This window comes from Pelobates fuscus, chromosome 5, assembly GCF_036172605.1.
Source record: "Pelobates fuscus isolate aPelFus1 chromosome 5, aPelFus1.pri, whole genome shotgun sequence".
In the NCBI taxonomy this organism is placed as follows: Eukaryota; Metazoa; Chordata; class Amphibia; order Anura; family Pelobatidae; genus Pelobates; species Pelobates fuscus.
This window is the reverse complement of record NC_086321.1, coordinates 340,099,970-340,126,485: the sequence shown is the minus strand read 5'-3', so window position 1 is coordinate 340,126,485 and position 26,516 is coordinate 340,099,970. Positions and strand designations below refer to the sequence as shown.

At 45.0% G+C, this 26,516-nt stretch overlaps 1 protein-coding gene across 1 annotated transcript in view; it reads left to right on the top strand.

The window, feature by feature from the left end:
• The first annotated feature begins 13,997 nt into the window (after nt 1-13,997).
• Nucleotides 13,998-26,516, top strand: part of NDRG3 (NDRG family member 3) — a 71,173-nt gene continuing 58,654 nt past the window's right edge. Inside the window, exons 1-2 of the mRNA XM_063455803.1 lie at nt 13,998-14,223; nt 23,057-23,167. Coding sequence (XP_063311873.1) covers nt 23,111-23,167 — 57 coding nt within the window. The 5' untranslated portion in view covers nt 13,998-14,223; nt 23,057-23,110. The remainder of the gene's footprint in view (nt 14,224-23,056; nt 23,168-26,516) is intronic.

Here is a 26,516-nt window from a genome sequence, read left to right as displayed (position 1 = left end):
AGTGGACGGACAAACCTATCTCTTGGATAGGGCGCATCAACTCGGTAAAAATTAACATCCTCCCCCGCATCCTATTTTTATTTCAGGCCCTACCGGTCCGCGTCACAAAATCTCAACTGGTGCCGTTGCAAAGAGCGATAGGGGACTTTGTTTGGCAAAATAAGAGACATAGAATAGCCAGACAAGTCTTGTATAGGCGTAAAGATCGAGGGGGTTTGGGACTACCTAACCTATATTTGTTGCGGTCACCGGCCCGCCGAGCCTCACGGTCGTGCCCGACCGGCACGACCGCTCCAACTACACGAGCTTACCTGCTCGTCGGAGAGCCGGGAACCGCGCATGTAGTTCTTCCGGGCATCACGCCCGAATCCAATATGGCGCCGACCACGTGGTCGCGTCTATGGATAGCCCCACCCCCGAGAATTATACTAACGTGTGCGTGACGTCACGACGTCAACGCACACGCACGTTCTGGGGTCAGAGGTCGCCCTCTGACCAATCATAGCTTAGAGAGGGGTATTTAAACCCCTAAATCACCCTAGTACTTTGCCATGTCGTGGTTTCAGTTTCCTGGTTTCCTGAAAGTGCTAGTTTCGTGTTTCTGATTTCCTGGTATCCTGATCCTTGGCGTTTCCCTGGTTATTCTGATCTCTGGTTTCCCTGACTTGGCTTGTCTTATCGGTATTGAGTATTCTCTGGCTTCCTTGACCTCGGCTTTCCCTTTGACCATTCTCTGTCTCTAGCGTATTAGTCCGGCCATTCTAAGGTCCGGTTTACGCTCTGTCCTGTTATTTTTCCTTTTCTGACTTATGTATATGTTTACATAGTTTCTGCGTGCTGGACCACATTACTAGTCGTGACAATATTACTACTACCTGGCGGCCCAACTGTCTCAGGTGGCCATGTGGCACTCCCCAATGGGGGAACGGAGGTGGGTGGAAATTGAATCCATGATGGTAGGACTTGACGTCCCCCAGTTCACGATGTGGGTCTCAAAGGAACATAGACCTATGATAAGAGCGACGTGCCCGGCTATTCTCAACTCACTTCGATTATGGGATGCAAACAGTGTCAAATATGGGCTTACTTCTTCCCCCTCCCCAATGGCTCCGATACTCAGAAACAGAGAGTTCCCACCTGGAATGGCCCCTCGAAACTTCGGAAACATAGAAAAAACTGGGCTACAACGTATCCACCAACTGTATAGAAATGGCGAAGTAATTTCATTCGAAGAACTCCAACAAGGTATCCATTTAACTCCGGCAGATTTTTTTAGATATGTCCAGATACGAGACTTCGCTAGGAGACCCCATATTAAAGTAGCAGCCCAGGGAAAGCTATCTTTTTACGAGAGATTATGTATGGAGGGCACCGCCCCCAAAGGCATGATTACGCTTCTATATGCCCATCTTAGCACTGAAACTAAAGAATGGGGTAGCTTGAAGTACACTGATCAATGTGAAGCGGATCTGGGGGAAGAACTGGAAGGAATCGAGTGGCAGAAGATATGGGAAGCGAATAAGACCACTTACATTTGCGTCACGTTACAGGAGCAGGCATGGAAAACCATGCTCAGGTGGTATACCACACCAGTGACTTTGCACAAAATGCGAAAGATAGACACAGACGATTGCTGGAGGGGCTGCAGACAACGTGGCACGTACATCTATATGTGGTGGGAATGCCCGAAAATACACTGTTTTTGGAAATCAGTAGAGGATCTACTGAAACAGACGTTTGGCAAGCCTGTGGTCATGGACCCATGGATCTACCTGCCAAACAGATCTATTGAGGGATGGACGAAAAAAGAGCAGAAACTGGTGCGCACGATAACTTTAAGCGCACGCAGAGCAATAGCAACGGCTTGGCTCTCACCTGGGGGACCGGAATTCCGAGGGGTGGTATCCAGGATAAAAGAATGCAGGATCATGAACGACCTGACTGCTAGATTAAAGGGGACGACCGTGACTTTCCAAAGGATATGTTAACCATGGGACAATAGTTTAGTGGGTTCTAGCGGTGACTGAAAGGGATCGGTGAGTTGTAAAAGCTGGGGACAAACAATGCAGTGACCCCGTGGCGACCTAAACCCTGATGGCCTCGCTAACCCACCCGCACCCCCCCCCACTCTCTCAGACTAATTCTCTTCTCTCGAAAAATAGAAATAAAGGGGAGAAGAAATAGATATAAGGATGCTCAAAAATCACCAAGTGTGTCTCACTCCAATCCACACTATAAAATAGACAAAATATATATAAACAAATTAGGTGAGAGCAAAATCAGTGGTACATACACCAGATATGTATAATAAAAACATGCGATATTACCATGTATCTGGATGACCTAAAATGGTAAAATACAAGACATAGTATAGCCTGTATGTAAAGGTAAAACTAAGTGAAGAATAAAATATCCCACTCACGTATTCCTGAGCCTTTATAAGTGGCTCAGACTAAAGGCGTATAAACAGGAGACCAAATCGCTGAAAAGGTGATGGAAGATTCACACGTCCTGGGGGAAAGTGAAAGTGTGCAGTGAATCTTCCATCACATTTTCAGCGATTTGGTCTCCTGTTTATACGCCTTTAGTCTGAGCCACTTATAAAGGCTCAGGAATACGTGAGTGGGATATTTTATTCTTCACTTAGTTTTACCTTTACATACAGGCTATACTATGTCTTGTATTTTACCATTTTAGGTCATCCAGATACATGGTAATATCGCATGTTTTTATTATACATATCTGGTGTATGTACCACTGATTTTGCTCTCACCTAATTTGTTTATATATATTTTGTCTAATTCTCTTCTCTCCCCTACTTCTTCCTCTTCTTTTTAACTTTTCTCCTCTTCTCTTGTCTAGCTTCTTCTTATCTCACTTCTCCTTAACCCTCTTTGTTTAGGCCTGCTCTCACCCCATGGTATAGGGGTAAGGTTCTTCTTCTTTATTGTTTCTTTTTTTTTTCTTCTTCTCTCCTCTTTTCTCATTTTTAATTTTCAATAACCAGGCACGATAACGCAGCTGGAGAAACGAGGATGCCTAAAGACGAATATGGTTAGCTTAGAGTTGGGGCTCCTTATTGAGATACATTGCCTGGACTAAACACAAAACCATCGATGGGAGGCAAGGCACAAAGGGATCTAAAGGGGGCTTGTCATGCGTGCTCATGATACATGTTGTATATCTAAGGATGCTCTCTTAAATCTCGGCTTCTGCGTAAGCCTGATATTTGTACTGTACTTGCTATACCTATCGTGTGAAAAATAAAGAATAAAAAAAAAAAGTATAGGAGCTGCCATGAATCCCAACCTTGACCCTAACTCCCCATACAGCAACTGCCCTATCTCGCTACTGCCTTTTGCGTCCAAGATCCTTGAAAGACTTGTGTATGTGAGATTGACAGATTTCCTCGAGTCCAATTCTTTGCTCAACCCACTTCAGTCTGGTTTCTGCACTCAGCACTCTGTGGAAACAGCTCTGACCAAAGTATCAAACAACCTACTGGCTGCAAAATCTCATGGTCACTACTCTATCCTAATTCTCCTTGACCTTTCCACTTCTTTTGATACTGTTGATCATCAACAGCTTCTTCTCATCCTCCGTAATCTTGGTCTATGAGATATTGCTCTCTCCTGGTGCTACGACTACCTCACCCAATGCTCTTTTAGTGTTTCTTTCTCTGGCTCTGCCCCTTCCTCCCAACCTCTCTCTGTTGGTGTCCCCCAAGGATCAGTCCTTGGTCTCCTACTGTTCTCGAACTATACCGCCTCTCTTCTTCAGCTTCTTTGGCTTCCAATATCACTTCTATGCAAATGACATGCAAATCTATCTGTCCTCCCCTGATATCTCCCCGCCCCTCTTGATTAGTGTCTGACTGCCTCTCTGCTATTTCTAATTGGATGGCTGCCCACTTCCTTAAGCTCAACTTGTCCAAAACAGAACTTCTGGTCTTTCCTAACTCAAGTGTTGTTACTCCCATTTCTGTCTCACTCCACATTAATGCTGCTACCATCAGCTCCAACAAGCAGGCTGGCTGCCTAGGTGCAGGGCCGCCACCAGAAATTTTGGGGCCCCTAACTCAGCTCGGGGTCTGGGCCCCCTGGGGCCCCCCTCTAATCCTGCCCACAGAGTCCACCTCCAAATTCCGCCCACAGGAATACACACACACACAGACACAAACACACACACTGATACAAAAGAACACAGATACATACTAACAGACACACATGCATATAGGCATACATACTGACACACACATACTGAGACATTCACACCTATACAGACACACAGGCATACATACATACATACATACATACATACAGAGATTCATACAGACATACATTGATACTGGCATACATACATACATACATACATACATAATGACATACATTCAAACAGACATACATGCATACATATATACATACTGACAGACATACATACATATACATACATACTGACATACAGACGTACATTGATACATACATAATGACATAAATGCATACAGACACATACACACAAAACTCATTTTTCAGCCACCCTCCTGTCTCTTACCTTTTCTTTGCAGGAGGGTGGCTGGGGCTGATAGGAGTCGGCTGGCTCTCCCTCTTCATTGGCCTCCACCCTGGCTCTCCTCCCGCGTGGACTGAGATGGAAGGAAGTGACCACTTCCTCCCAGCAGCACTTGCTGCAGCTGCGTTTTTTTTTTAAAGGGGCCCAGTCGCGCTATTACACGGCCACAGCGCTGACCGGGTCCCTGAAGATATAGGGCCCATCGGGTGGCCCTAAGTGCATGGGCCACCCGATGGGCCCCATCAGCGTGCAGGCCCCGGTGTAACTGCACCGGCGGCAACTCTGCTGCTACACGTGGGGGCCGGGGCCACAGGGCCTGTGACAACCATCATGGTTGTCACCGCCTGATGGCGGCCCTGCCTAGTTGTTCTCTTTGACTCTGACCTCTCCTTCACCCCTCATGTCCAGTCGATCACCAAATCCTGCCGCTTCCATCTTAAAAACATTTTGCGCATCCGCCCCTACTTAACGCCAGATGCAGCTATGGTGCTGGTCCATGCCACTGTCCTCTCTCGCCTTCACTACTGCAATCCCCTTCTCAGTGGTCTTACGTGCTCCCAACTTGCCTCATTGCAGTCAATAATGAATATGGTAGCCAGGCTCATCTTCCTGTCCACTCGCACCTCCCATGCCTCACCACGTCAGTCCCTGCATTGGCTTCCCGTAAGATATAGGGCTCAATATAAAATGACGGTTCTTGCTTTCAAATCTCTGCATAATGCTACTCCCACTTGTCTATCATCCCTAATATACAAATATGTCCCGTCTAGGCCCCTACACTCTGCTGAAGACCTGCGTCTATCCTTTGTTCGTACCCCCACCTCTGATGCTCCCTTCCCTTTTCTTTTAGATGCTCACCCAGTCTCCACTCCTTCAAAAAATCATTAAAATTTAATTTTTTCACAAAAACATATCAATTAAACTACTAATGGCTCCTGAAAACCCTCACTAAGTCTTCATTGAATACTATTCTACCCATCCACTTCCCTAACCTTTTGTGTCACTATACCCCACTCCCTCTAGCATGTAAGCTCATTAAGCAGGGCCCTCAACCCCTCTGTTTTTGTGCGTCAAACTTGTCTGGTTACAATTACATGTTTGTAAGCCGACCCATTGTAAAGCGCTACGGAATTTGTTGTCGAAATATAAATATAATAATAATACCTGTACCAATAGACCATCCCCCTGATCAACCTGATGCATACGCACTGTGCAAGCTGTCGTCCAAACAAAAATATATTTGTGTGTATCTGTCAGTTTTACTATTTATCTATTTTTTTATATAAATCTATCTACACATGCATGTATGTGCTGTGCTTTTACACAGATGTGTTTAGAAGGTACATCCCGAGATGTTTTAGAAATATAACTTCTATAAAGTTTTGCCATTCTAAAATCATTATGGGTGTTGTTGTTTTACAACATCTGGGTATCTACTTTTCTGACACCACTTTTGAGAAACAACACCCTTCCCTGTGATAGCTGTACTCTGAACATTCCAATGCACCATTTGTTCTGTTTAGTTCCACTCCTACCTAAGGCTTCTGGCACTGCCAGTCTTATTACCCAATTCCTATCTAGTCTATCTAACTGCTCTGCCGTGCACTACCAAGGAGTACCGTACTCCTTATTCCTAGTCTGTTTTGAACTTTGTACAGGCTTGCTAATCATTACTTAGATAATGTTTAACCCATGTCTAGCCAAGCCCAATACAGCCAGTCCAGTGTATCCCGTCCAATACAATACAAAATGCCACGGGAGGTCGTTTGAGGAAGGTTTAACATTGTTTTGTCCTGTTGGCTGGCAGTATTCTAATCAAATTCTTTATTAGTGTATTGCAAATCAAATTCGGCTTAGTTCAGTTTGCTAACTATGCTTCCTGTAATGTCACTATAAAGCCATCGTTTTGCTATGTATATTGCAAAGTCCAGTTAAATGACCACCAAAGACCAAATGACTTACAGACAAAAGTCATTACGAAGGGTCTGACCACACATCAAGGTATTTTATTGCACCAAAGAGTCATTTGGTTTGTGGTGAATTAAAAAAAAAAAAAGCAAAATATTGGTCAAAATAACTGCATTATTAAAATTTTTCATTTCAACTGTTTTTCCAACTTAAATACTTTAGTCTCAATATGTGTAATATATATATTTTACCTTTATGTCAGACTTCAACTGCCTTGTTCTTTTCTCTGCTTGTCTGCATTCATTTTAGCTGTGTTAAGGGTAGGAATTCATGCATATTGATCATTTCTATTTCTTGGTTCATTCCTAATTTCTGTTATGTATTGCTACAGTACCTAAAAAACAAAATATATACATCATATATTAGAATTGTGTATGAGCCTCCTAGCAATGGGGTATCTGGACTTACATTCCATTTTCAGGCAGCCATGCTTACGAGGTAGGAACTGGTTAATAAGCTGAGTATGACATATCTCCCAACATTTCAAATGGACAAATGGCGACACTTGAATTTTCAGGGGTTTGAAATGTTAGGTGACTTACTAATAACAATTTGGCCAACTACAATGAAATTTAGAACAAGAACAATGTATCTTATTTACACAGACTGATATCTAAAAACTTTTATTGTAGTTTAAAGGGTTACTCCAACCACCATAACCACTTCTGGTTTTAGCCTGCAAGGGGTAGCCTGTATGTAACCTCCCTCCCTTCTTTCATGCAGCCCTCCCCGTCTACCAAAGCAGCACCGATATTTCTCTCCACTTCCCTCCTTCCCCATTTCATCTCCCCCTCAGAGCGCTCGCATGTGGTCTGAGGCGACGATATGGTCCCATCAAAGGCTTCTATATGAGAAGCCTTTGATTGGACATCACACTGCTTCCGTGACGTCATGAAGGGGTTTCGAAAGCTGCGCTGGGTCCGTCGTCCAGCGCTGGATTGCACGTAAGTAAATCCTTTCCTTTGTTCATAGTTATGGGGGGTTGACCTAAAGAAGAATCCCAAATAGAGTACGAATCATTAAAGAAAATGTATGCAGAAAAAAAAGGGTTAGAGATACTTTACTGGGAGTTTTATTGCGGTGAAACTCTGTTAACCACACTCGAACACACCAACAATATGGAGCTCTTATAAAAGAGGGACATTAGTATACAGAGGGATTTGGGCCCAAAAGAGGGCTGTCCTTCCTATATAGGGACACTTGGGAGTTATGGGATTACTCTTTGAGGACTATTCCTGCACATCTTGCCCCTATAACTACAGGCACTTATATGGTGCAACTGTTTATGTTTTCTTATTTTCGTTCTCAACCTTGATATATTTTAATGATGCTTTCTGCAGATTATAATAAGACATGCTAGGTCCTTAAGCATGCCTCTGACGAATTCCTTATTATAACAAAATGTAGTTATGATTTCTATATACACTGTAAGTAGATATGTATGATGTTACCTTTGCTCTTTGAACTGTAGGATTGTCAGCTATACTACTCAATAAAAACAGATTGAAAAAAAAAAAGCACATGAGTAGAACCATTTTTATCTTATTCACTATAATGGGAATTGTTTGTAAACTTGTACACTGGAAAATATCTGTCTTTTTGGAAGTATAAGGATTAGAATAGTTAAAATACATTTAATAAACAGGTAAATAGATTCTTCAAAAGTTGGTTCAGTTGGGCGCGGAGTTTGCTGCAGACCGGAGCAGACGCCCATCTTGTTGCCCCGTGCTATTACACACGATTTACCCAGTTTTATGGCGGAAATTGGGTACTCACCTGAGTGAAAATTGGACTTATATGCCGAGAAACCGAAATGGGCCGGAAAATAAAAAAATCAAGAGCTGAGAAGGGCCCAACTAGTCTGAACATCAGCGATCTCTTGCAGAGCTAGCAGAGGGTCGTGTGGGAGAAAATGGCGTTAGGAGATAAAGTCTCCTCGTACTGTTTCAAGGACAACTCCTTTGATACCGGATATGGCTGGGGGCAAAAATCTGGTCACCTATCGCTGTTTCATTGATGACTTCTGGAGACTGGAGGGGCTCTATAGAAGAGCTCCTGCTCTTTGTTGAATATCTCAACTCAAGCACCTGGGGAGTGAGGCTCACCATGGACCATAGCGACAGTGAAGTACATTTTTTGGACCTACATATTTTTATATCAGCCAACAGTATCCAGACTAAAACCCTCCTTAGGAAGGTAGATGTCAATAGCTTTTTTTTTTTTTTGATAGCTGTCACTATGGTCCCTGCCTGAATAACATCCCCAAGGGACAATATATGAGTCAGGAGAAAAATATCCCTCTCAAGTGGAGCAATTCAAACCCAGAGCCAGGGGTGATAGGGCTCTGGAACATGTGAGTTTACTCCCAGACACACTCCTGTATTTCTTCTTCTGTGTTATCAGATAGTCTGCACTATATATTGTTAATATTTTTTTCAGATTATATATAGAAGATATCGTATCCATTGCAGTTGTTAGTGCGCTACGTTTTTTGGTATCTATTGTTATTTTGTGTCACGTAGTGTCACTGCATATATTTTTAAGCGCTTTGACATTATTTGGTTCTTCCCTAGGCCCAACACCTGCACCCAAAGCCAAAGCTACACAGGCAGGGGAACCAGTCACAGCAGATTTGCTAAAACGGATGCTGGCTGAACTCCGCCAAAGCATAACTGTGCATATGGCCTACTTCAAGGACGGCATAGAAGACACCAACGCGAGACACCCCCTATTAGGGGCCTCTTATAATACCCAAGGCACCTGCCTTACTTTGGAGGAACAAAAAGTGGTCAATCTCCAAAGTCAGCAACACTGCGCAATTCAGAAGATCAAGGCTTTGGAGCAGCAGAGGAGGAAATACAACATGAAGATTCGTTGGATAGCAGGATGGGCTATTCAGACTGCCAAAATCGGCGATTGCACCTGCCACAGCTACAGCAGCTCTGATCATCAGGTTTCAGTCAGTGCAGGAGAAAGCGCAATTACTGGCGGCTGCCTGGGGGAAAACCCCACTCACCTTTGAAGGCATCAATCTGATGTTGTTCCAGAATTTAACAAGGGACACTCTGGCCTGACAAAAATCACTCCAACCACAATTGCAACATCTACGTTCTGGAGATATCCCCTACCACTGTGGGGTACCTAGACTCCACCTGTTCTCACATTTGGGGGCAACTTATAGAGCCCAGAACCCACAAAAGTTGGAATAACCTTTGTCTGAAGATGCTGTAGCAGAATAAAGGGACAGGCCTTAACCACCTGGACCCATCTACAGTGGTGGACTTCGTACCCAGACCGAGCTAACGCACCTCACTCAGGAGAGTAACTACCTGAGAGCTCTGTGAGGACACCCAGGGCCAGACTGGGACAAAAATTCAGCCCGGGCATTTAAAGGCAGAGCAGCCCTAGGAGGGGCATGGCCCAAGATGGTTCATATTATGTCATCACCAATGACATTTGTGCCTCTCCAAAGTGGGCATATTTGTTTAATACCCCTCAGGGCAGTCCACTTGTAGCGTGGGGTGATATGCGATGTGTGTGTGAGGGGGAGAGGATAGGGGATGTCGTGTGAGAGCGGAATAAGAGATCTAGAGTGTGGAAGGGGGACATGGGACTGCAGGGTGTGGGAAAGGGACAGGGGGCTGCAGGGTGTGGAAAGGGGGACATGGGGCTGCAGGATTTGAGAGGGGGAGACAGGGGCTGCTGGGGGAACACAGGGGATGCGGGGGGGAGACAGAGGCTGCTGGGTGAGAGGGGGAGACAGGGGCTGCTGGGTTAGAGGGCAGAGGCTGCTGGGTGAGACAGGCTGCTGCGTGAAAGGGTGAGACAAGGGCTGCTGGGGACACACACAGGGGATGCTGGGTTGGGGGGCAGAGGCTGCTGGGGAGACAGGCGATTCAGGGTATGAGAGGGGACATGGGGCTGCTTGGTGGGGGGCACAGGCTGCTGGTTGAGAGGGGGAGACAGGGGATTCAGGGTATGAGATGGGACATGGGACTGCTGGGTGAGAAGGGGGATATGGGGCTGCTGGGTGAGAAGGGGAACATGGGGCTGCTGGGTGAGAAGGGGAACATGGGGCTGCTGGGTGAGAGGGGGAGACAGAGGCTGCAGGGTATGAGAGGGGACATGGGGCTGGAGGGTGAGAGGGGAAGACAGGGGCTGCTTGGTGAGGGGGGGATGGAGCATGGGGCTACAGAGTGAGAGAAGGGCAGGAGCTGCATTGTGAGAGGGAGGGACAGGGCATGTTCGGTGAGAGGGGGACATGGGGCAAAAAAAACAGCTTATATTTTAGATTCATTATTTAAAAAAAATGTACAGTGTACTCCCCCATTCCTCTTCCTTACCTTGATTCTTCGTAGGATATGATGCTGGGGAGTAATTCTTTCCCTGGTGGTCCAGTGGAATTAGTATCTGTTCTACACCCCTTGACAGGTGTAGAACATGTGCACATGGCCTGCACTGTGCATCAGTAGGCAGGCTGGTGAGGGAGATCTTTGATCTTCCCACCGCACAAAGCTCACCTCTATGGGTCGGAGGTCAGGCAGCACCAGCCCTAAAGGGGCCTGTCGGGGAGATCCCTTGATCTTTCCTGTCAGCCTCGGCCCATGGCCATCGCGGCCCACCGGGCATTTGCCAGAAGGCCAGTCCGGGCCTGAGGACAACCCACATCCCGCACTGTTGACTCTGCAAACGAAACTGCAAACATACGCTGAAGTTTTAAGAAGCTCTTTTATGCACATTTTGTTTTTTCGTTTGAATAATGTTTACCCAACCAAGCTGCACAAATGTGTATTAGCTCCCATACCACCCCCCTTCTGGTACTAGAACTAGACTAATATTCTAGATATGTGCACTCCCAAAGTCACCAGAAAGGGTGAAATCTGTTGTACATATAAGCCCAAGCGAGCATATTTGTAGTAGGAATAGCTCACATGTGTTCTAGGGAGACCACTATATTGATTCTATGCATTGCAGATTACTTTACAAGTTATTTACCCTCCAAAAAAACTAATTCCACGTGTTTTAAGATTGTTTACCAAGTATGTGGACGCTATTTTGCATAATTTTTGCACTGTCTTACTTATTGTGATATACACATGTGGAATGATATAAATAAAGAATACAAAAACAAAAAAATGTAGGTTTACTTTACACAGAGTAGTGTTAGGCATCAAATAGTTAAAATGTAAAGGTGAACGGTGAAGATAAGAAGGAAGTGATCAATTATAGAACTACATGATGTTTAATAAATAATAAGACATAAATAAGTAATATTACTTGTTTTATACATCAGGTACTAATGTGTGCAATGCACAGACCCTCTGCTTTTCTTTTTCCCTAGTTTTTATAAAACTTGCACAACTTTCAACTATGTTTTATGGTCAAGGTTCACACTAATATTTAACAAAACAACAAAATATTTTATATTTTAAACAAAAGCAATATTGCCTTTCCATTGACAGACTCTTTCAGTCAAGATGGAAATCGGGATTGACTGAGGAAACGTCAGGAGCAAGGCATCAGAGCAGGATTAATCATTAGGGGAGCCTAGATGGCTGCCTATGGCCCAGGGTTAGACAGGGGCCCCCGGAACCATGAAGCCCCTAACCATCACTATGTAAAGAATGAAGGAGTGGACCCCAAACTGGATACCTCACTAGGGCCCGAGGGATCTTAATCCTGCTCTGCAAGGCATAGGCAAATTGCAAGTTATAGCTTGTAAAACCACATTCTATGCAGAAGCATTTGTTAAAATAAACATAATAAAGGGTTGTAAATACATATGATAGTCACAAATATTTTTATTTTTAAGTCAGTTATTATCCCCTCTGCCTATTCTGCTGCAACTCTCCTTCCAGGCATGTATCCACGCCTCTGCCGCTGGGGAGAGAGGCCAACTGCCTGTACCTCCGCTTGCTGGGTTTCCATCGGAGTACCTCCGCTGACTTAGTTGGGAACAGCCGCTGGGGAGGGAGGCCAACTTCCCGGTCAGGTGGAAGATCTCCGGAGAGACCCCAGTCAAGCTTCGGCGACTGGGGCTGTAGCATTCTAGAGTCCCTGAAAGCAGCTATGAAGAGAACTGGGCGCAGGTACTTGGTTGGAGTACGGAAGTTCCGCCTCAATGGCATGTTGCATACTTCTAAGAAAGCCCTATCTGATTTAGCAGTGATCAGCCCTAAAATGGCATATTTTCCCAACAGGCCACAAACAATTCAGAGGTGCACTGGCAATATATCAATCAGAAAATACATAAAACAGTAACAAACATTATTGAAGCCATACACATATAGCCAAATATGCATAAGTTTCAGCTGAAACGTATTGCTTTTAGTGGTAGATATATATACCTTTTCAAGTGGTTGCATATGTGGTTCACTGGACGATTATTTGTTTTAAAATTACAGTAATGCCACTAAGAATTATTTGGTGAATTGTAGATGTCCCTCTGGATTTCTTTAATAATAATAATAATAATAACAATAATATTAATATTAATAAAAATGCTGCATATGCCTCCTCAAGTACCTTCCACAAACCACAGGCCCTCTTAATTAAAAGCTCATTTGAGCAGGGCCATCATCAACCTATTGTTCCGCTAACATTTTGTAATTGTCAAATTTTTGTTAAATTTCCCCCTTTATATAATATTATAAAGCGCTGCGGAATAAGTTGGCGCTATATAAATACCAATACTAATAATAATATAGTAGAAGTTGCAGCCGTATTAGACCAGTGATGCAGATGTAAAATGACGGATAAAATTTGTATCCGGTAATAACCTTTTTTTTTTTTTTGGAATAATAGAATTTTGGTAGGACAAGCTTTCGGGAGAACCTCCATCTCTCACGTCTAAAGCATTTCTAAACATTTCGACACAGACACACATTAGACTTGAGAAAGGAAGGTTCACCGGAAAGATTGTCATTTAAAAAATTCTGTTATTCCAATAAAAAAAGGTCACTACAAGATACGAATTTTGTTATTTTACAATAATAATAATAATACATATTTTGGCACAGACACGCATTAGACTTGAGAAAGGAAGGTTCACCCGAAAGCTTGATCTACCAAAATTCTGTTATTCTAATATAAAAGGTATTACAAGATACAAATTTTACAATAATAACAATACATATTTTTTGGGCACAATAAGAAAAGCTATCCCTATTACTGTGTTTTTATAAAACATTTATTATATAAAAATGTAGGTGACATCTTGTGTTATTGAGCTGAGCTACAGGAAGGCCTCAGGCCCACAGCCAGTAGTCCCTTTCTGTGAGAGTGACACATTCCCCATCCATGCTGTATGGTGAGGCTCCAACTCCACACCTTGCAGCATCCCCCCCCCTCTCTCCCTCCCTCCTGCCCGCCCGCTCCTGTTTTTACAGTATGAAAGTAGCAGCACATTGAAATGACTACAGAGTCCCAGCGACCAATCAGCGCCCTCCTTGCTCAGAGCCGCTAAGCTGTCACGGCCGCCCAATCGCGGAGCGCGTTCCATGTTCATATAAGAGAGCCCAGAGGGAGTCGCTGCGGGTCGCGGGCTCAGTAAGGTGATATCGCTCTATCTCTCGCTGTCTGTTCTCCATTGACCAGGAGCGTTCTGTCTGTCGGCCAGCGCTGCGAGGCGGGCGGGCATCTCACGTTGTGTCCGGGCACTCTGCGGGCTCCTGGGAGCGAGCACAGGTGGGTGGCTGGATGCTGTGATACCCGGGGGGCCCCTCAGTGCTGCTGCTGTCACGGGTGGAGCCAGAGGCGGCCGGGGTGGGAGTGGCAGGGAGGGGAATACACAGTGTGTATCATGTATACAGCACAGGTACCCAGACACAGGGGAATACACAGTGTGTATCATGTATACAGCACAGGTACCCAGACACAGGGGAATACACAGTGTGTATCATGTATACAGCACAGGTACCCAGACACAGGGGAATACACAGTGTGTATCATGTATACAGCACAGGTACCCAGACACAGGGGAATACACAGTGTGTATCATGAATACAGCACAGGTACCCAGACACAGGGGAATACACAGTGTGTATCATGAATACAGCACAGGTACCCAGACACAGGGGAATACACAGTGTGTATCATGTATACAGCACAGGTACCCAGACACAGGGGAATACACAGTGTGTATCATGTATACAGCACAGGTACCCAGACACAGGGGAATACACAGTGTGTATCATGTATACAGCACAGGTACCCAGACACAGGGGAATACACAGTGTGTATCATGTATACAGCACAGGTACCCAGACACAGGGGAATACACAGTGTGTATCATGTATACAGCACAGGTACCCAGACACAGGGGAATACACAGTGTGTATCATGTATACAGCACAGGTACCCAGACACAGGGGAATACACAGTGTGTATCATGTATACAGCACAGGTACCCAGACACAGGGGAATACACAGTGTGTATCATGTATACAGCACAGGTACCCAGACACAGGGGAATACACAGTGTGTATCATGTATACAGCACAGGTACCCAGACACAGGGGAATACACAGTGTGTATCATGTATACAGCACAGGTACCCAGACACAGGGGAATACACAGTGTGTATCATGTATACAGCACAGGTACCCAGACACAGGGGAATACACAGTGTGTATCATGAATACAGCACAGGTACCCAGACATAGGGGAATACACAGTGTGTATCATGAATACAGCACAGGTACCCAGACACAGGGGAATACACAGTGTGTATCATGTGTGTATATACAGCACAGGTACCCAGACACAGGGGAATACACAGTGTGTATCATGTGTGTATATACAGCACAGGTACCCAGACACAGGGGAATACACAGTGTGTATCATGTGTGTATATACAGCACAGGTACCCAGACACAGGGGAATACACAGTGTGTATCATGTGTGTATATACAGCACAGGTACCCAGACACAGGGGAATACACAGTGTGTATCATGTGTGTATATACAGCACAGGTACCCAGACACAGGGGAATACACAGTGTGTATCATGTGTGTATATACAGCACAGGTACCCAGACACAGGGGAATACACAGTGTGTATCATGTGTGTGTATATACAGCACAGGTACCCAGACACAGGGGAATACACAGTGTGTATCATGTGTGTGTATATACAGCACAGGTACCCAGACACAGGGGAATACACAGTGTGTATCATGTGTGTATATACAGCACAGGTACCCAGACACAGGGGAATACACAGTGTGTATCATGTGTGTATATACAGCACAGGTACCCAGACACAGGGGAATACACAGTGTGTATCATGTGTGTATATACAGCACAGGTACCCAGACACAGGGGAATACACAGTGTGTATCATGTGTGTGTATATACAGCACAGGTACCCAGACACAGGGGAATACACAGTGTGTATCATGTGTGTGTATATACAGCACAGGTACCCAGACACAGGGGAATACACAGTGTGTATCATGTGTGTATATACAGCACAGGTACCCAGACACAGGGGAATACACAGTGTGTATCATGTGTGTATATACAGCACAGGTACCCAGACACAGGGGAATACACAGTGTGTATCATGTGTGTATATACAGCACAGGTACCCAGACACAGGGGAATACACAGTGTGTATCATGTGTGTGTATATACAGCACAGGTACCCAGACACAGGGGAATACACAGTGTGTATCATGTGTGTGTATATACAGCACAGGTACCCAGACACAGGGGAATACAGTGTGTATCATGTGTGTGTATATACAGCACAGGTACCCAGACACAGGGGAATACACAGTGTGTATCATGTGTGTGTATATACAGCACAGGTACCCAGACACAGGGGAATACACAGTGTGTATCATGTGTGTTTATATACAGCACAGGTACCCAGACACAGGGGAATACACAGTGTGTATCATGTGTGTGTATATACAGCACAGGTACCCAGACACAGGGGAATACACAGTGTGTATCATGTGTGTGTATATACAGCACAGGTACCCAGACACAGGGGAATACACAGTGTGTATCATGTGTGTGTATATACAGCACAGGTACCCAGACACAGGGGAATACACAGTGTGTATCATGTGTGTGTGTATATACAGCACAGGTACCCAGACACAGGGGAATACACAGTGTGTATCATGTGTGTGTGTATATACAGCACAGGTACCCAGACACAGGGGAATACACAGTGTGTATCATGTGTGTGTATATACAGCACAGGTACCCAGACACAGGGGAATACACAGTGTGTATCATGTGTGTGTGTATATACAGCACAGGTACCCAGACACAGGGGAATACACAGTGTGTATCATGTGTGTGTATATACAGCACAGGTACCCAGACACAGGGGAATACACAGTGTGTATCATGTGTGTGTATATACAGCACAGGTACCCAGACACAGGGGAATACACAGTGTGTATCATGTGTGTGTATATACAGCACAGGTACCCAGACACAGGGGAATACACAGTGTGTATCATGTGTGTGTATATACAGCACAGGTACCCAGACACAGGGGAATACACAGTGTGTATCATGTGTGTGTATATACAGCACAGGTACCCAGACACAGGGGAATACAGTGTGTATCATGTGTGTGTATATACAGCACAGGTACCCAGACACAGGGGAATACACAGTGTGTATCATGTGTGTGTATATACAGCACAGGTACCCAGACACAGGGGAATACACAGTGTGTATCATGTGTGTGTATATACAGCACAGGTACCCAGACACAGGGGAATACACAGTGTGTATCATGTGTGTGTATATACAGCACAGGTACCCAGACACAGGGGAATACACAGTGTGTATCATGTGTGTGTATATACAGCACAGGTACCCAGACACAGGGGAATACACAGTGTGTATCATGTGTGTGTGTATATACAGCACAGGTACCCAGACACAGGGGAATACACAGTGTGTATCATGTGTGTGTGTATATACAGCACAGGTACCCAGACACAGGGGAATACACAGTGTGTATCATGTGTGTGTATATACAGCACAGGTACCCAGACACAGGGGAATACACAGTGTGTATCATGTGTGTGTATATACAGCACAGGTACCCAGACACAGGGGAATACACAGTGTGTATCATGTGTGTGTATATACAGCACAGGTACCCAGACACAGGGGAATACACAGTGTGTATCATGTGTGTGTATATACAGCACAGGTACCCAGACACAGGGGAATACACAGTGTGTATCATGTGTGTGTATATACAGCACAGGTACCCAGACACAGGGGAATACACAGTGTGTATCATGTGTGTGTATATACAGCACAGGTACCCAGACACAGGGGAATACACAGTGTGTATCATGTGTGTGTATATACAGCACAGGTACCCAGACACAGGGGAATACACAGTGTGTATCATGTGTGTGTGTATATACAGCACAGGTACCCAGACACAGGGGAATACAGTGTGTATCATGTGTGTATATACAGCACAGGTACCCAGACACAGGGGAATACACAGTGTGTATCATGTGTGTATATACAGCACAGGTACCCAGACACAGGGGAATACACAGTGTGTATCATGTGTGTATATACAGCACAGGTACCCAGACACAGGGGAATACACAGTGTGTATCATGTGTGTATATACAGCACAGGTACCCAGACACAGGGGAATACAGTGTGTATCATGTGTGTATATACAGCACAGGTACCCAGACACAGGGGAATACACAGTGTGTATCATGTGTGTGTATATACAGCACAGGTACCCAGACACAGGGGAATACACAGTGTGTATCATGTGTGTGTATATACAGCACAGGTACCCAGACACAGGGGAATACACAGTGTGTATCATGTGTGTGTATATACAGCACAGGTACCCAGACACAGGGGAATACACAGTGTGTATCGTGTGTGTATATACAGCACAGGTACCCAGACACAGGGGAATACACAGTGTGTATCATGTGTGTATATACAGCACAGGTACCCATACACAGGGGAATACACAGTGTGTATCATGTGTATATACAGCACAGGTACCCAGACACAGGGGAATACACAGTGTGTATCATGTGTGTATATACAGCACAGGTACCCAGACACAGGGGAATACACAGTGTGTATCATGTGTGTGTATATACAGCACAGGTACCCAGACACAGGGGAATACACAGTGTGTATCATGTGTGTGTATATACAGCACAGGTACCCAGACACAGGGGAATACACAGTATGTATCGTGTGTGTATATACAGCACAGGTACCCAGACACAGGGGAAAACACAGTGTGTATCATGTGTGTGTATATACAGCACAGGTACCCAGACACAGGGGAATACACAGTGTGTATCATGTGTGTGTATATACAGCACAGGTACCCAGACACAGGGGAATACACAGTGTGTATCATGTGTGTGTATATACAGCACAGGTACCCAGACACAGGGGAATACACAGTGTGTATCATGTGTGTATATACAGCACAGGTACCCAGACACAGGGGAATACACAGTGTGTATCATGTGTGTATATACAGCACAGGTACCCAGACACAGGGGAATACACAGTGTGTATCGTGTATATTCAGCACAGGTATCCAGACACAGGGGAATACACAGTGTGTATCGTGTGGATACAGCACAGGGACCCAGACACAGAAATCTTTGTAGTACACTAAAAATTGTAGTGCTCAACATCATTACTCTTTAAACCCATTCTAATATTTACCAATGATATCTATAAATTATCCTCTGTTTAAAAAAAACAAAAAAAACACTTGTACACTTTGTACAGCAAGACAAATTCCTTCTTTGGCCTGTTATCAATACACCTTATAACATCTACATAAAATCAAACAAATCTGCAAACGGCTGGGAAATTACCAAGCAAAAAAGGAAAAATGGGGAGGGAAAAAATAGGTCATAGGTTCATGTAATACAAAGCATGATGCCTACATCTACAACTATTTATTCAGACATACCATGAAGTTGGGAAAACAAAGAAGAAATAAATAGCTAAAGCACTATAGCTTTATATCGTTTTTATGTATGACTGCATGTAAAGTATGACAATAATGTGTCGGTGAGTAGTGAGTGCTACTAGATGGTAACCTTGGGGGTAAGTACAGCAGGTACAATCTGTGCACCCTGAAAAAGATCAATAAAATCACAGATGACTTGCAAGCACGAATGGCCTCTAGCCATCACAAAGGTGTGTGTGAAGGCTTTCCAGTTCTGCTTTTCAAGACCAGGTGAAAATTACTCCCCCCTCGATGATACATCGAAAACTCACAAGGGCTGGATTTCTACGCTCCAGAGTTTAATTTACACTCTTCAATAGCTAGTGAGCATTATGTTAAAAAAACAAACCCTTTGTTAGAATGACCTTTATATCTCCCACTTTAAATTGAGCCAGTCTGTAGGAAATTTAACTGTAAAGGAACATTATTTTTCACTATTATCATTGATTTCTAAACCACACTAGTTTTTGATTAGAGAGAAATGTTGAGTAGAGCTGTAAAAATTACAATTGCAGCTCCTATTATACACTCTAATTACAAGACAGTTTTATTTCTAAGTGTCACTGAACTAAAATATATGCAAATGTATCGGGAATAGGGTTGCTGTGTAACCTGTGTATTAAGTTTAGAATTCCAGTTGCTCAACTGCTTACCATGTTTATTACCAACAAGACAAATCCAGTTCACTCCAAACTGAACCTGCACCTTTCACGTGATGCTTTGTGACTGTTGCTCTTCACATAGCAGAATCTGTAAAGAGGCAGCTTTGTTGTTGCTCGTTAATCATTGCTAGTTAGTACAAGATGCAAAATTAGAGGGAAATTTATCAAAGTGTCATGCTCTGAGAAAAATGGTGCAAAGGAGCACTACTCATCCATAATCATGAACACATGGGGAGGGCAGCAGCACTGTAACATGCCTGTGTAATACAAAAGCGAATAGAAATATACAAAATTAGGCCCTGCGCTCAAACTCTCGCGGTATGTAGTGTGCAATTCAAAGAATAATCAAATGGTTCTTGCACTGCAAATGTTTAAACAAATAATTGTAGTGTTGAATATCATGATACTTTAAACCCACTCTAATATTTACCAGTAATATCTATAGATAATCCTGGGCGGCAGCAATGACTATAGTATACATACAATAAAAATCAAAAAAGTTATCCCAAATCTCTGCACATTTAAATAACTGCAGCAACGTGACTTGTTGGTGTAGGACTCGCCTAAGTGCCTTCACGTGGTAGGGTGAGCTTAGACTTTAATAGCCACTATATACAAAAAACATGTAAATGTGCATAGAGACTCGGGATAGAGTGAAAGTTTTTTTTTTGTTTTTGTTTTTTTTGTTTTAGGGGCTGATGTTTTCTATAGTCATTGCTGCCGCCCAGTGGGGTGGGAGGGGGATAGCACAAATGACTTTGCCTTTTTCGGGCAAGGCTATTCGGACCCTGGTAGAAAAGGCCTGGGGAGATATGGCACAAGCCTGTCTGTGAGAAGAGATGTATATAATACTTGGACAGATTTTGGATTTTTTTTTTTTTTGTGGTTATTTTGGATTATTTATCTGCTAACCTTCAGTAAATAATCAGATTCCAGTTCCAGAGAAAAGCATTTAAAGCATATCCTGTGGAGTAATTGCTAGAACTGAGGGAGATGCTAATTGGTGCTTGTCTGTTTCGCTATACTGAGCTTTTCACTTATTCATGATCACTGTGTGGTTATTGCTTACTTATTCAGTTATTAGTTCAGAAGTTGTAATGTAGGAAGGAATTAATCCTTAAAGGGGCACTATTAGTCACCAGAACATGTAGGGATAGCTGGCACAATAAATTTTTAAATAATTTGTGAAAATTATGAAATGTTTTGTTTTATTTTATTAAAAATGTTTATTGTGATATGACCACGTCTGCAATTTTAATTTAAAGTGGTACCTCCTCTTTTATCTCTGATCCTAAATTCTTGTAGTTAAACCTAATTGACGTTAAAACGTTTTGTATTTCTACCTAAAGTCTACTTGTTTTCCTTTAAAACACAATGCAGCTCAATAATGTAACCAGATCAGCTTTGTTGGATGTAATAATGACATAACACTACAATTTGTTTGTGTAGGGTTTTATTTATTTTATTTTTAAAAAGCTATTATAGCTGTTCTTTTGAGTGATGCACACTTTAACTAGACCATGCACTAAACAGTCTGGCTGTTTTTATTTATTATTATTTCCTCCTTGAAGATGCACATTTGCAAATAATTCTATTCCTTGTTTATTTGATAATGCTCACATTATGATTTTTTTTTTTTTTTATGCATTAGATAATGCATTGAATCTGCAATTAGTTTCTGTACTTTATCAACCATGATCTAGCAGGCAGTCCCTCCCATACCAGCAAGATGTACTTCCCAATAATTTGTTTTTCAGACCTGTGGGGTGTTTCTTGTTCCAAATTCCATGTACATGTCCAGTAAGAGAATATGGGATCAGATCAACCCTCGTGACATAAGATGAGTAAAGCTGGAAGCCATGGCAAACCTGTTTACCAACCTAATCACAAACAGATTTTTGGGAAGCTTCTTCTGTCTCTAAGATGGAAGAAGTGGGGAATGATGCTTGACATTGGACCTGTATTGGGTTCCAAAACAGAGTGAACTTTCTCTGGTCTCAAATCCAGATGCAAGCTTATAGCTGCAACTTTTTATTATTTTTTTTTTTATTTTATTTTGAATGATTTTTGTTTTTTGGGGTGGGGTTACAGAAAAGAAAACAGGGAGTTAGAGTTTGTGGTACAGGTTTGCATAACATTAATCTGCTTTTCATAGTAGTCTAACTTTCCAGATGCATATGCAGTTGTTTGTCGGTAGTTTCTACATACATAGCAAGTAAATATTTTCTACAATCTTGTCGGCATCTATTATTCTTTCGTCCTGGGTTTGGGTTCGGGATAGCTGCAACTTTTTAATTTTCCCCCCTCCCTTTTTTAAAATTCTTACTGAAACCTCTGGATTAATTGAATTGTCTTGCACCTTGCTAAGAATATCCTTTAGTTTGTGATGGAGGTGACATTAATTGTCCTTGTACATGGGTGGGTGAGGAGTGGCAGATTTATGACTTAAGTGCTCTCCAGTACAAATTGGTAGCATTACTGTAGTTGTCCATTAAACAAATTAATATGGCCACATAATTTACACTTGGGCTCCACAGACCTCAGCAGCCATGGGAAACTTAAAAAAAAAAAAAAAATTTAAAAAAAATATATATATATAATTTTTTTTTATATAATTTATTTCAGCTGGTAGTTAATTTCAAAGTTATGCTCTTCTTCCTTGTTTTTATTTTTATTCCCCCCCCCCCCCCAAAAAAAAGAGTGGGATAATAAAGTAACTTTGCATCTTTGTATCTTTGTATTTTTTTGGCTTTTGTATTTATTTTTCACCCTTCTTTGTGCACTTCATGCTCTGTCTTTAGAAAATGTTGCATTGCTCTTAACTCTAAATTCTCTCCTTATAATTGTACAGATTTACAGAAGCTTCTTGATTTTCTGCATTTAAAAAAAAAAAAAAAATCTAAAAATGGATGAACTGCAAGACGTCCAGCTTACAGAGATAAAGCCTCTTCTCACAGACAAGGTAATGTGGGGAAAGTCTTATTATAATATTTTGTGGAGTATTTCAGGCAGGCGGCAAAGAAGATTGTAATGCATAGTATTTGGTGTAAAATCTCTACTTCTTTAACCCCTTAAGGACCAAACCTCTGGAATAAAAGGGAATCGTGACATGTCACACATGTCATGTGTCCTAAAGGGGTTAAACGTGTGTAATATTTTATTTTGTATATGGAACATTGATTATATTGTTCCAATGGAACCTGCCCAGAGGTTGCATATATTGGGCAGCAAGTGAGCAGTCAGTTCTCGAATTTCATGTGTTGGAAGCAGGTAAAATGGACAAGCAAAAGATCAGTGATTTTTGACAAGTGATGGCTAGATGACTGGGTCAGAGCATCTCCAAAATGGCAAGTCTTGTGGGTGTTCTCTGTATGCAGGTGATGCAAGAAATTATAAGAGGACCAGTGTTGGGATCAAGCCCTCCAAAGGCTAACCCTTGTGGTCCAATCACACAGCGCTACTGTGGCTTAAATCGTGGAAACTTGTAAACCTTCGGTCCTGGCATTCATGTGGATGTTTTTTGACACATACCACCTACCTAGAGATTGTTGGAGCACACTTACACCCCTTAGTGGCAATAGTCTTCCCTGATGGCAGGGACCTCTTTCAGCAGGATATGCACACTGCAAAACATTGTTCAGGATTGCTTTGAAGAACATGGCAAAGTGCTCAAGGTGTTGCCTTGGCCTCCAAATTCCCTAGATCTTAATCTGATTTGAGAATCTGTGTGATGTGCTGTAACAACAAAACTGATCCATGGAGGAACTTGCAGAATTAAAACGCATCTGCTGCTATTGACTTGATTGACTTGATGACAGTGATGGCGAACCTTTTTGAGCCCGAGTGCCCAAACCGCAATACATGCCAAATGATTTTCCTTTAAGTGCCAACACAGCAAATAAACCTGAATATTGAGGTTTAAGTTTAGAAACAACTTTTGTTTTAAAAGAACACAACAGAGTTCAATGATACAAATTTTAAATAATGATATAAATAGATAAAATTAAGCTTATATTTATTAGTATCTCCAACAAATGTAATACATATACACACAGACTGCTGAGTACAAGCATGCAGACTGCTGAGTACAAGCATGCAGACTGCTGAGTACAAGCATGCAGACTGCTGAGTACAAGCATGCAGACTGCTGAGTACAAGCATGCAGACTGCTGAGTACAAGCATGCAGACTGCTGAGTACAAGCATGCAGACTGCTGAGTACAAGCATGCAGACTGCTGAGTACAAGCATGCAGACTGCTGAGTACAAGCATGCAGACTGCATTGAGGGGTGCTGTGTGTGTGGGGTGCTGTGTGTGTGGGGTGCTGTGTGTGTGGGGGGGGGAGTAGGGTGTGGGGGGGAGTAGGGGTGCTGTGTGTGGGGGGGGAGTAGGGTGTGGGGGGGAGTAGGGGTGCTGTGTGTGTGGGGGGGAGTAGGGTGTGGGGGGGAGTAGGGGTGCTGTGTGTGGGGGGGAGTAGGGTGTGGGGGGGAGTAGGGGTGCTGTGTGTGGGGGGGGAGTAGGGTGTGGGGGGGAGTAGGGGTGCTGTGTGTGGGGGGGGAGTAGGGTGTGGGGGGGGAGTAGGGGTGCTGTGTGTGGGGGGGGAGTAGGGTGTGGGGGGGGAGTAGGGGTGCTGTGTGTGGGGGGGGGGAGTAGGGTGTGGGGGGGGAGTAGGGGTGCTGTGTGTGGGGGGGGAGTAGGGTGTGGGGGGGGAGTAGGGGTGCTGTGTGTGGGGGGGGAGTAGGGTGTGGGGGGGGAGTAGGGGTGCTGTGTGTGGGGGGGGAGTAGGGTGTGGGGGGGGAGTAGGGGTGCTGTGTGTGGGGGGGGAGTAGGGTGTGGGGGGGGAGTAGGGGTGCTGTGTGTGGGGGGGGAGTAGGGTGTGGGGGGGGAGTAGGGGTGCTGTGTGTGGGGGGGGAGTAGTGTGTGGGGGGGGAGTAGGGGTGCTGTGTGTGGGGGGGGAGTAGTGTGTGGGGGGGGGTAGTGTGTGGGGGGGGAGTAGGGGTGCTGTGTGTGGGGGGGGGAGTGGTGTGGGGGGGGAGTAGTGTGTGGGGGGGGGAGTAGGGGTGCTGTGTGTGGGGGGGGAGTAGTGTGTGGGGGGGGAGTAGGTGTGGGGGGGGGAGTAGTGTGTGGGGGGGGAGTAGTGTGTGGGGGGGGAGTAGGGTGTGGGGGGGGAGTAGGGGTGCTGTGTGTGGGGGGGGAGTAGGGTGTGGGGGGGGAGTAGGGGTGCTGTGTGTGGGGGGGGGGAGTAGGGGTGCTGTGTGTGTGGGGGGGGAGTAGGGGTGCTGTGTGTGTGTGTGTGTGTGGGGGTGTGTGTGTGGGGGGGGAGTAGGGGTGGTGTGTGTGTGTGTGTGGGGGGGGGGGGGAGTAGGGGTGGTGTGGGGGTGTGTGTGTGGGGGGGGGGGGAGTAGGGGTGGTGTGTGTGTGTGGGGGGGGGGGAGTAGGGGTGGTGTGGGGGTGTGTGTGGGGGGGGGGGAGTAGGGGTGGTGTGGGGGTGTGTGTGTGGGGGGGGGGAGTAGGGGTGGTGTGGGGGTGTGTGTGTGAGGGGGTGGGAGTAGGGGGGGTGTGTGTGTGGGGGGGGGAGTAGGGGTGGTGTGGGGGTGTGTGTGTGAGGGGGTGGGAGTAGGGGTGGTGTGTGTGTGGGGGGGGAGGTGGTGTGTGTGTGTGTGTAGTAGGGGTGGTGTGTGTGTGTGGGGGTGGTGTGTGTGTGTGGGGGGGGAGTAGGGGTGGTGTGTGTGTGTGTGTGTGGGGGGGGAGTAGGGGTGGTGTGTGTGTGTGTGTGTGGGGGGGGGAGTAGGGGTGGTGTGTGTGTGTGTGTGGGGGGGGGGGAGTAGGGGTGGTGTGTGTGTGTGTGTGTGGGGGGGGAGTAGGGGTGGTGTGTGTGTGTGTGTGTGGGGGGGGAGTAGGGGTGGTGTGTGTGTGTGTGTGTGTGTGGGGGGGGGGAGTAGGGGTGGTGTGTGTGTGTGTGGGGGGGGGGAGTAGGGGTGGTGTGTGTGTGTGTGGGGGGGGGGGAGTAGGGGTGGTGTGTGTGTGGGGGGGGAGTAGGGGTGGTGTGTGTGTGTGTGTGTGGGGGGGGGAGTAGGGGTGGTGTGTGTGGGGGGGAGCAGGGGTGGTGTGTGTGTGTGTGTGTGGGGGGGGGGGGAGTAGGAGGGGTGTGTGTGTGTGGGGGGGGAGTAGGGGTGGTGTGTGTGGGGGGGGGGGGAGTAGGAGGGGTGTGTGTGTGGGGGGGGAGTAGGGGTGGTGTGTGTGTGTGTGGGGGGGGGAGAAAGGGTACTGTGGGGGGGAGTAGTGCTGTGTGTGTGGGGGGGGAGTAGGGGT